The 12,169-nt window shown below is 40.7% G+C and overlaps 2 protein-coding genes across 2 annotated transcripts in view; both read left to right on the forward strand.

Moving 5' to 3' along the window:
* The window catches only part of LOC107549370 (coiled-coil domain-containing protein 51-like), a 4,313-nt gene extending 1,831 nt beyond the window's left edge, over positions 1 to 2,482 (forward strand). The window contains exon 2 of the mRNA XM_016230418.1: positions 1,483 to 2,482. Coding sequence (XP_016085904.1) covers positions 1,483 to 2,262 — 780 coding nt within the window. The 3' untranslated portion in view covers positions 2,263 to 2,482. The remainder of the gene's footprint in view (positions 1 to 1,482) is intronic.
* A 425-nt stretch (positions 2,483 to 2,907) lies between these two features.
* LOC107549350 (DNA replication licensing factor mcm2) lies at positions 2,908 to 11,492 on the forward strand. Its single transcript, XM_016230397.1, has 18 exons — positions 2,908 to 2,913; positions 3,581 to 3,765; positions 4,439 to 4,451; positions 4,561 to 4,745; positions 5,587 to 5,759; positions 5,862 to 6,134; positions 6,219 to 6,438; positions 6,600 to 6,807; positions 7,208 to 7,342; positions 8,444 to 8,635; positions 8,725 to 8,818; positions 8,906 to 9,156; positions 9,304 to 9,430; positions 9,629 to 9,741; positions 10,216 to 10,458; positions 10,620 to 10,802; positions 10,928 to 11,083; positions 11,193 to 11,492. The coding sequence occupies exons 1-18, from the start codon at positions 2,908 to 2,910 to the stop codon at positions 11,301 to 11,303; spliced, it is 2,868 nt and encodes a 955-aa protein (XP_016085883.1). The 3' UTR covers positions 11,304 to 11,492.
* Positions 11,493 to 12,169: the final 677 nt, after the last annotated feature.

Consider the following 12,169-nt stretch of genomic DNA (forward strand, 5'->3'; position numbering starts at 1 on the left):
GCGGCGGCAACAACAAAACTACAGCGAGAATAAAAGTTCCGCCTTCTTTCTTTGCGTGAACATTTGGGTGGCGTTATGCAAATCTTCCCACATTGTGACGTAGACATGTGGGGGCGTGTTAGAAAGAGCCATTTTAGGTAGGCGTGGTTAACTCTTAACTTTTATAAAGAATATCTCTTTGGATTTGAGACTTTAGTCTTTGCAACTTTACAGATCTTCTTTATGCACCAAGAGCTGGTAACACTCCAAAGAGAAAGGAAAAATTGAAATCGCATCATATGACCCCTTTAACAAAATAATTATCTTAATAGAAAAAAAATTATTTCTTAGTTTCTGCATGATCTAATGAGTGATATCATTTCAAATCATGAAGCAGGTTTGTGTTGCCAGACTTTGATGACGCGTATCTTCAGCACAGTTTGCAGTGCAGGCTCCAATAATAATAATTTATTTTTGTCTATTAAACATTTTTTATATTAAACATATCATAATATTGCATTTTTTGTCTCTTAGAAATGTACATTTGACAGTAGCTTGAGATGACAGTTGTAGTAGCTTGAGTTAGGATGCAGATGTAAATTTATGTTCGTTATCAAAAATAGTAACAACCTCATTTTTATATGGTGAAATGTAATTATTCTGACTTGAGTTTTATTAAAATTAACCATTGGCCTTCCAGAATAGCATACATTTAGATCATGATAACCAGAGTTAAAACCACACATACAGTACCTCAATACCATGGTAAAAATATAACTATATGGTTTTTAGGTATCTGTACACTCTAAAAAAAATGCTGGGTTAAATAGGGACAACCCAGTGCTGGGTAAAATAGGGACAAACCCAGCAATTGGGTTGTTTTGGCCCAGCGGTTGGGTTACTACCCAGCATTTAACATTTAACCCAACCGCTGGGTCAAAACAGCCCAATTGCTGGGTTTGTCCCTATTTTACCCAGCACTGGGTTGTATTTAACCCAGCATTTTTAAGAGTGTAAACAGTAGTCTAAATACAGTAAATCCATGGTAAATGATGGCGATTTGTAGATTGAAAAGCCTTCTGAATGTATCATTGCGCACAGTGTTTTTGCTGTTTGTCAGCGCTGTTTCATCTGGCTTTAAACTAGTTTAAATCATTTGTGTTCTTCTCTGAATTCAAGCTCTTCACTCTGGATCTCACAGCACTGTTTAGTGTCATGTGACCAAGACTCATCAACGAGTAAACGCATTTGCTCTAGTAAACTCGTGCTGTGCTGCCGTTTGAAGTTTGAGCTGAGTGGATAAATGGTCCGTGTGACGTGGTTCACATGAGTGGCGCTGATTCGTTCTGCTTTTGGTGCATAACCACTGTATCAAAGTCTTATCGTTTTATCGAGGAAATTTATATCGCGATTATTTTCATTATCGATTATTTTATCGCCCAGCCCTATACGTATATGAATTGCACAATTGCACCTTCCTTTTAACGGTTTTGTCATTTACAGGAAGAACGGCGTCTCAGAACGGCCTATGAGAACGCAGAAGGCGGAGAGCGAGAGAAGTTTGCGCTCTTCTCTGCTGCCGTGCGAGGGAGCCACGAGAAAGAGCGGACCAGGGCTGAACGTACCAAAAACTGGTCCGTTATTGGTTCGGTGTTGGGCGCTGTCATTGGCGTGATGGGTTCGACTTATATAAACCGGGTACGTTTGCAGGAACTCAAGAGCCTGTTGCTGGAGGCCCAGAAGGGACCGGTGATTCTTCAGGAAGCCATCAAGGTCCAGGCCAACATGCACAAAACGCAACAAGACGAACTCCGCAACCTCATCGACTCACTCAGGATGGCTTTGAAAGGCAGTGTAAAAGATGTGAAAACAGTCAAACCAGCGTTTGTCCCACCAGCAACTGCCGTCGTCGCAACTTCTGCATCCAGTTCTTCAGAAGAAGCGATCCGAGAGATTCTCCAACACAGCCAAAGAGCCCAAGGGCTCATTGAAAGCCTTAAACCACAGCTGGAGCAGCTGGAGGAGAATGTCGGGAAGGTCGAGACCGAGTTGCAGGCGGTCAAGACGACCCTGCAGTATCGTCCAGCGGAGAAGCCAGTCATTCAAACCCGAGATGCGCAGCTTTTTGTATGCGATACAGAGACAGTCGTTCAAGGCCTCGGTCAAACGGAGAAAAGACTGGAGGCGCAGATCAACAAAACAACTCAATACAATACAGTCTGGACATGTGCGGCGTTTGCTGTGACTGTGCCAGTTCTGTACATATTGTTGAGAGGTACTTGAAAAGTATGCAGGCAGTGTGCATTTTAGGGGCCAATTAATACACTAGAGAAAAATGTAACTAAAGAGTGCAGTTATTGTCCAAGGCTGTAAAAGATTGATTAAATATTGTCAATGCTACGTTTCATTGTTGTATATACATTCTTTGTGTTATTTTAATTCTTCATACTAAACCAATAACATACTGTACTTAAGAATGTGATCATTTAAATGAAATTATTTCCACAAAGAAACACCACTCATGTTTTCTTTAGAAAATGTAAAAAAATCTAGTTCGTTTTATTATAAAACCATCTATAGAACCATCTGAGGAGTCACATAGTTTGGCACTTATGTGAGTCTTCACTGTAGTTCCGACTGCTTATTTTATTTAACACAAAATGTGAACTCTCATGATCTATTCTAGTGCTTTGTGTGTTTTTTTTCTATCGATGTCCGCCCCCTTTCTCGCGTCAAACCAATGAACGTTCAGTTTGGAATGACGTTGTTGCCACCGAACCAATCACAGCGCTCAGACACTCTTCCTCGATACATATTCATAGCGCCTCGCGCGCTTTGTGGTCACGTGGAGCATTTCGCGCGAAAAATCAGTCTTCCCGGGAAAAACTAGTCTACAGGCTTGCTGCTGTTCAAAACGGTCGTGAGAAGATGGCGGTGAGTGTATTTCTGTGTAATATGTTTATTTACGGTAAATAGATCTTTTAAACGATTGTTCAAATATGTTTTAAAATATTTGAAGTTTGCAAACCTGTTCGAAATGATGCGTGCTTGTAGGATTGTCTAGTAAAGTTAAAATGTAATGATCTTGATATTACAATAAACTCAATGCAATGTTCACATTTACACATCCGTTGTGATCTCAATTCGATTTCTGTATTATATATTTTTTGTTACAACCGTACCTCTCAAATCATTTCATTGATTAGAAAAAATATATATAAATATGATATAAATGTGTGGTTTTAACTTGACTAAAACTGATGCATGACATATATTCATATAAATATACTTAGAATATTGTCTTGAAGAGTTATGCTGGCCTAAAAAGTTCCCACGTGGGTAAAACTAGTTTCTTTGTTGTGGTTCAGCAGTTGTTACAAGTTATAACTGACTTTTCTGAAATAATGTGATGTAGAGATTCAGTGTGTAACATTGGCAGATTGACAGGTCTGTTTTTCAGATTTAATACTTGGTTTCAGTGTTATTATCTCAGCCTGATCTAGTTACACATGTGCATTTTCTTCATTGACATTTAACATTTCTCCTTAAAGATTTTTGTTTTATATAACACTGACTTTTTTTTTGTTTTGTTCCCAAACAGGATTCATCAGAGTCGTTTCACATGGCCACCAGTCCCAGTCGTGGCTCGCGGCGGGGTGACCTGACCTCCAGCCCCGGCCGAGATCTGCCCCCGTTTGAGGACGAGTCCGAGGGGCTTCTGGGAGACAGTATTCCTGTTGAGGAGGACGGAGACGGAGAGGAGCTGATCGGAGATGGGATGGAGAGGTGAGAGACTGTGCTTCTGATGGTGGGCATGTTTATGATGGCTTGCAGATATTGTAGCTTGCAAAATGTAGGCATGACAATTATAACCGTGCCTAAGACAGTTTTATATCCTGATGTGGTGATATAAAATGTATACTGACCACTTCCTGAATAGATCTTTATATCCTCATTTTGTTCATATGATGCGATTTCAAGTTTTCCTTTCTCTTTGGAGTGTTACAAGCTGATTGTGCATAGTGCTTGTAGGATTGTCTAGTAAAGTTAAAATGTAATGATCTTGATATTACAATAAACTCAATGCAATGTTCACATTTACACATCCGTTGTGATCTCAATTCGATTTCTGTATTATATATTTTTTGTTACAACCGTACCTCTCAAATCATTTCATTGATTAGAAAAAATATATATAAATATGATATAAATGTGTGGTTTTAACTTGACTAAAACTGATGCATGACATATATTCATATAAATATACTTAGAATATTGTCTTGAAGAGTTATGCTGGCCTAAAAAGTTCCCACGTGGGTAAAACTAGTTTCTTTGTTGTGGTTCAACAGTTGTTACAAGTTATAACTGACTTTTCTGAAATAATGTGATGTAGAGATTCAGTGTGTAACACATTGGCAGATTGACAGGTCTGTTTTTCAGATGTAATACTTGGTTTCAGTGTTATTATCTCAGCCTGATCTAGTTACACATGTGCATTTTCTTCATTGACATTTAACATTTCTCCTTAAAGATTTTTGTTTTATATAACACTGACTTTTTTTTTGTTTTGTTCCCAAACAGGATTCATCAGAGTCGTTTCACATGGCCACCAGTCCCAGTCGTGGCTCGCGGCGGGGTGACCTGACCTCCAGCCCCGGCCGAGATCTGCCCCCGTTTGAGGACGAGTCCGAGGGGCTTCTGGGAGACAGTATTCCTGTTGAGGAGGACGGAGACGGAGAGGAGCTGATCGGAGATGGGATGGAGAGGTGAGAGACTGTGCTTCTGATGGTGGGCATGTTTATGATGGCTTGCAGATATTGTAGCTTGCAAAATGTAGGCATGACAATTATAACCGTGCCTAAGACAGTTTTATATCCTGATGTGGTGATATAAAATGTATACTGACCACTTCCTGAATAGATCTTTATATCCTCATTTTGTTCATATGATGCGATTTCAAGTTTTCCTTTCTCTTTGGAGTGTTACAAGCTGATTGTGCATAGATAAGATCCCTGAAGTTGCAAAGACTAAAGTCTCAAAACCAAAGAGATATTCTTTATCAAAGTTAAGACTCTGCCACGCCCCCCTAAAACGGCTCGTTCTAACACGCCCCCACATATCTACATCACTATGTGGAAATATTTGCATAATGCGCCCAAATGTTCACGCAAAGAAAGAAGGCGTGGTTTCAGTAACCGCAGTTAGTGTTGAAGCAGCATGTCAGGGAGACGCTGTGTGTTTCTAATTTTGGGATATTGCATAAAAAAACACACAATTGCATTTCCAAACACAAGGCATCTGAAATTATGATTACATGACAGTGCTTATTATTGCATGTAGCATGTGCACAAGTAGTTTATTATGTAGGGAGCAAGAGCCATTAATGGCTTCCTCAGTTGCAGCAAATTTTATTTTTATTATATTTTATTATTTATACTATTTACTTTGTGCTGGTTTCCAAGGGTATGACAGTTTTGTTCACTTGATTTAATGGGATGAAAACGGTGCTTTAAATGCAAATGATTCATGCAATATTCCAATTTTCCCAAAGTTAACTTTGGGTGAAAACGCAGCTAACAAGCTAACATTTTTACTGCATTTTTGCAGAGACTACCGTGTCATCCCGGAACTGGACCGTTATGAAGCGGAGGGTCTGGATGAGGATGAAGATCTCAGTGAACTTTCTCCCGGCGCTCGGGCGGAAGCTGAAGCGGCCATGAGACGGCGGGACAGAGAACAGGGTCTTGGTATGGGCCGCATCGGACGCGGACTTCTGTACGGTGGGTGTTCTAGTCATCGAAAAATAATTGTACCGCAAGCCACTCAAGGAAAAAGTCATTACATTATAGTTTAAACCTTGTTTGTGATTCTGCGATGGACAGACAGTGAAGACGAGGACGACAAACGGCCCACGAAGAGGCAGCGGGTTCTCGCGGAGAGGGCAGCTGAGGGCGTCGCGATGGATGGCGAGGATGAAGAGATGATCGAAAGCATTGAGAACCTGGAGGACATGAAGGGCCACACGGTCAGGGAGTGGGTTTCAATGGCCGCCCCGCGACTGGAGATCTACCACCGCTTTAAGAACTTCCTGCGCACACACGTGGACGAGCACGGACACAACGTCTACAAAGAGCGCATCAGCGACATGTGCAAAGGTGGGTGGCGGACGGTCGTCTGGGAAAACTGTGTAATATAGTCCAGACGCGGTGATTCGACTTGATATTTTGTGATTTTTACAGAAAATAAGGAGAGTTTACTGGTGAACTATGAAGAGCTTGCATCCAGGGAGCACGTGCTGGCATATTTTCTGCCGGAGGCTCCTGCCGAGATGCTGAAGATTTTTGACGAAGCCGCCAAAGAGGTGGTGCTTGCGATGTACCCCAAATACGACAGAATCGCACATGAAATCCATGTCCGCATCGGCAACCTGCCATTGGTGGAAGAACTTCGATCGCTCCGGTATGAACAATTTCATGTCTTTTTGGTTTTCGTAATACGTTTTAGACACATAATGCACAGCTGTGATCTCTCTTGCGGGTTTTTCAGAAAAATTTATACAAATAAAAAAATTATGTAATAAAAATGTATATATATATATTTTTTTTTTTTTCTCTCTCCAGGCAACTTCACCTGAACCAGTTGATCCGCACCAGCGGTGTGGTGACCAGCTGCACTGGAGTTCTGCCGCAGCTCGGTATGGTGAAATACAACTGTAACAAGTGTAACTTCATCTTGGGACCCTTCTTCCAGTCCCAGAACCAGGAGGTGAAGCCTGGCTCCTGTCCCGAGTGTCAGTCACTCGGTCCGTTTGAGATCAACATGGAGCAGGTGCGTGAGGAAAACATTTCTGTGCGATTTGCAGTTGAGAGTATAATGTATTTGGGAGAATCTTAAAATCTTTAAAGAAAATTGTGGATTTAACAATTTTTTTTATTGATTAAAACAAAACTAAAGACCATTTTTCACCATTTTTGAGAGTTTTATCTATATTTATTTTGTCTGATCCAAACAGAATTTAGCAGTTGGTAATTAATCAACCTTTAATCCTGATTATTCAATAATAAACCAATACATTTCAGAAAAGAAATTGCGTTCTTGCTTTTCTAATTATGTAAGTGTGCTCTTAAGAGCACAGCTTTTGCCATCTCATTTTTGCCATTTGTTGCCATAGCAGCAGGAAGCAGATGTTTCTTTTTTTCTTGTTAACCAAGGTTCTTGCCTTTCACAGACAGTGTACCAGAACTACCAGCGTATCACCATTCAGGAGAGTCCTGGCAAAGTCGCGGCGGGTCGCCTGCCTCGCTCCAAAGACGCCATCCTGCTGGCCGACTTGGTGGACACCTGCAAACCCGGAGACGAGATTGTGAGTCAGCAGACACTGATGAATACAACATTTATCAAAACCCCTTTAATGAACAAGCTTGACCTGCACTGATTTATCCCAACCACTAGAGGCAATGGTTTTGTGGCGTAAGATGAAGCTTTGGATCAAGTTCACTGTTAATTTAGGAATTTTAGCCATTAAACATCTTGACTTGTCTTAAAATATAAATTCTGTAAAACTGAATAATATTCAAATAAGTAATACATGCTCCCAAGTATGTCATTTTCGAAAATATAAAAAAATGAGGCAATGGTTTTGTGGCGTAAGATGAAGCTTTGGATCAAGTTCACTGTTAATTTAGGAATTTTAGCCATTAAACATCTTGACTTGTCTTAAAATATAAATTCTGTAAAACTGAATAATATTCAAATAAGTAATACATGCTCCCAAGTATGTCATTTTCGAAAATATAAAAAAATTAGCCTTTTGTGCTACTCACTGAAACTATATAATATAAACATAAGTAATATTTATGTACAATAGAGTCCCTAAATTTGTATTGATATTTTATTTCTTACTATATAACATTTAAAAAAAAATGTGTCTAAATAAAAGATACCCTCTTAAAATGTATTCTTTTTGCTGGAGCGACACGACAGCTACATCTTTTGTTATTATAGCGAAATCAAGTATTCAAGTAAAGTATGCCCATTTAAATGTTTATATATATTTCCACACCTTTTAAAAATGCATATAATGCTTAAATATATATGTAAATAAAATATGCCCTAAATTTGTTTTTATTATTTTGGCTGGAGCTCACAGGAATCTACCATCACAACTAGGGTTGCAAAAAGGTGGAACATTTACAGTAAATTTTCGGAAATATTCCAGAAATTTTGGACATTTTCCAGGATTTTTTGGAATGTTCCAGGGATTTTTGGAAAGTTTCCGGATATTTTCCACCCCTTTGCAACCCTAATCACAACAACTTATATTTATATCACAATAAGTAATATTCAAGCAAAATGTGTCCATCTAAATGTGTATTTATTTATTTTTCCACTATATAACATTGCAAGTAATCATTTTTAATATATATTTAAATACTGTATATCCTCAAATGGTTTATTTTTGCAGGAGCTCACAGGAATCTACCACAACAACTACGACGGCTCTCTCAACATGGCTAACGGCTTCCCTGTCTTCGCTACTGTAATCCTGGCCAATCACATCGCCCGTAAGGATGAGGGCGTGGCCGTGGCGGAGCTCACTGATGAAGACATCAAAGCCATCATGGCTCTGTCCAAAGACGAGCGCATCGGAGAACGGGTGAGCGATGGTCACATATCAAAGTTTGAGCTTGAACTTCTGAGTATATCGTAACGTTTCCCAGATTAAGCTTAATTTTCCTCCTACAGATTTTCGCAAGTATTGGTCCGTCCATCTATGGGCACGAAGACATCAAACGCGGTCTGGCGCTTGCTCTGTTTGGCGGCGAAGCCAAGAATCCAGGTATCCTGCTCATGCTCCTTTCACAGCTGTTAATTTACACGTCTGAGTCCTTTAAATTGCTCAATTGTCTTCTGGCTCCCTAAACAGGTGGGAAGCACAAGGTGCGTGGTGATATTAACGTTCTCCTATGTGGAGATCCAGGCACAGCCAAGTCCCAGTTCCTAAAGTACGTCGAGAAGGTTTCGAGTCGCGCGGTCTTCACTACAGGCCAGGGCGCTTCCGCCGTGGGTCTGACGGCTTACGTGCAACGTCATCCTGTGACTCGAGAGTGGACGCTGGAGGCGGGAGCGTTGGTGCTGGCGGACCGAGGTGTCTGCCTCATTGATGAGTTTGATAAGGTGAGCGAATGTTAAAATTGGTGCCGTGTGTTGAGTTGGGAAAGGTTATAGCTTTAAAGACGTTTTTGATGCACTGTTCCACCAATTTTTGGACAAGCAATTTTTAGGCGAATAGTTTAGTGAACCTGTGTTTTCTTCATTTTTAAGATGAACGATCAGGACAGGACCAGCATCCACGAGGCCATGGAGCAGCAGAGCATCTCCATTTCTAAAGCTGGGATTGTCACATCGCTGCAGGCTCGCTGCACTATCATCGCTGCCGCCAACCCTATCGGTGCGTTCTGGGAGCGTTTTAATGAAAGTTTAAATGAGGGTCATAACTTCAATTTTGAGACACTTCAAACACTTCAAGAGTTGCGTGTTTAATCTGAAGCACAGTCATGTTCTTAATTACTTGCTGCTGGACTAAAAGTTGCAGCAAAGTTTTTGGCAGCAGTAATTTTTCTTATGAAAGTGTTCTTTCTCTTAAAAGGTGGGCGTTACGACCCGTCGCTCACGTTCTCGGAAAACGTGGACCTGACAGAGCCCATCATTTCTCGATTTGACGTTCTGTGTGTTGTAAGAGACACCGTCGACCCTGTGCAGGTAAGTCCGTTGATGTCTTAGGGGCGTTAACACTGCGTTTTCAACTGAAAATGTAAAACTTTTTATGCATTTTGGCTGTTCATTTACTTTTTTTGGGGGCCTGAAGATGTGAACATTTGAAAACTGTTGGTTTTCAAAGGGCCGGTTTTGGAAAACGATACCGTTATCGTCTCTGTGTAAACTACAGAAACACAAATTTGTGAAAACTGCGACGTGTTCAGTCTATAGGTACATGCGCAGGTGTGTATTGTTTCTTTGCAATGTGACATTGCCATCTACTGGCCTGGCATGCATACAGCATTTTTAGCCATTTTCGCAGATCCGTGTAAATGGGGATTATTTTGACAACGTTGTCGTCTGTACGCGAAACTTTTCAAAAAGGCTAACCTTGCCACTTTTAGTACATTGTTGTTGTGTAAACACATCCTGCCCAAACTTTGCCAATCTCTTTACCCATAATTCTCTTCGGTTTAGGATGAGATGCTGGCACGCTTCGTGGTAAGCAGCCACATCAAACATCACCCGAGCAACAAAGAAGGGGGCGTGGCCAGTCTTGAGGAGGTGGTGCTGCCAAACACCTTCGATGTCCCACCCATCCCTCAGGAGCTGCTCAGGAAGTACATCATGTATGCGAAAGAACGCGTGCGACCAAAACTTAATCGGATGGACCAGGACAAAGTGGCCCGAATTTACAGCGACCTTCGAAAAGAGTCTATGGTAAGAGTTGCATTTGAAGCTAAAGGCAATTTGAAGAAGTTCCACAATTTTTCAAACCATTCAGCAGTTTTTTTTCCCCCAAAATGTGCACAAAAAATGCGTCCATCTGGGTGTAGTTATCACTGAAATGTCAGCGAGTAATCATGTATGTTGTATTGCAGGCTACGGGAAGTATCCCAATCACCGTGCGTCACATAGAGTCCATGATCCGCATGGCCGAGGCACACGCCCGCATGCATCTGCGGGACTATGTGCTGGAGGACGACGTGAACATGGCTATCCGTGTCATGCTGGAAAGCTTCATCGACACGCAGAAGTTCAGCGTGATGAGGAGCATGCGGAAGGTGAGCAAACTGATCTGGCAACGGTTTTCCATGTGTACTTCGCTGCGCATGTCTTGCGATTGCAAGGAGTCTGTCTGATCCTGCTCAAGTTGGTAACCGAAGTCGCATTTATTGCATTTCTACAGACGTTCGCACGGTATCTGGCCTTCAGACGAGACAACAACGAGCTGTTGCTCTTCATCCTGAAGCAGCTGGTTTCCGAGCAGGTCGCATATCAGCGCAACCGTTACGGAGCCCAGCAGGACACCATCGAGATTCCTGAGAAGGATCTGGTGGACAAGGTAACTAATAGATGTTTAAATCGAAAAGTCCCCATAAGTACTATATTACAGAGATATTACACGTGTCATTCGCAAATTTGAGTTGTAATGCCACCATTTTTGTCCTCAGGCCCGACAGATTAACATCCACAACCTGTCTGCGTTTTACGACAGCGAGTTGTTCCGCTCGAACAGATTCTCCCACGACGCCAAGAAAAAGCTCATCGCACAGCAGTTCTAGGCATTCGTTTTGGATTTGTTTGCAAGGAGTTGCGTAGAATCCCTTGGACTTGTATATATTCCGTCATGCAGTTGTCGGATTGAATGTTGTTTTTGGTCCTTTCATGAACTTGTTACCGTAGTCATTACGGTTGTAGTGATCTGCTTGGCTCACGCAGTCTTGTTGGCTGTCATTCTTGAAATTTCTCTAGTGTCAGTTAAAAAAATGTGTCTAAATAAAAGATACCCTCTTAAAATGTATTCTTTTTGCTGGAGCGACACGACAGCTACATCTTTTGTTATTATAGCGAAATCAAGTATTCAAGTAAAGTATGCCCATTTAAATGTTTATATATATTTCCACACCTTTTAAAAATGCATATAATGCTTAAATATATATGTAAATAAAATATGCCCTAAATTTGTTTTTTTATTGGCTTTCAAAAATAAAGAATAATCTGTTATCGGTATCGGCCAAAATTTTCATATCGGTGCATCCCTAATTATAGTAATGTAATCTCTACTTAAAGATGCTTTTTTGCACCCATGAGTAAAAATATTAAAAAGGTAATTGTGACTTTCACAATTCATTTTTTTTCCCCCTTAGAATTGCAAGTATATGTTATAAACTTAAAATTCTGACTTTTCCCTCAAGATTCTGACTTGTCGCAAATGTCTTTTTTTGTTTTTTTTCTCTCTGAATTTTGAATTTATTTCACAATTTTCATTTTCCCCTCAAAATTCTGAGTTTACACTCGCACTTCTGACTTTCTTCCTCAGAATTCCGCGTTCGTGTTGCGAGGAAAAAACGGAATTGTGAGATGTAAACTTTCAACTGTGAGGTTATAAACTTGCAATTCTGAGAAAAGTTCAAATTGTGAGGAATAA

This window comes from Sinocyclocheilus grahami, unplaced genomic scaffold, assembly GCF_001515645.1.
Source record: "Sinocyclocheilus grahami isolate Dianchi unplaced genomic scaffold, SAMN03320097.WGS_v1.1 scaffold370.1, whole genome shotgun sequence".
Taxonomy (NCBI): Eukaryota; Metazoa; Chordata; class Actinopteri; order Cypriniformes; family Cyprinidae; genus Sinocyclocheilus; species Sinocyclocheilus grahami.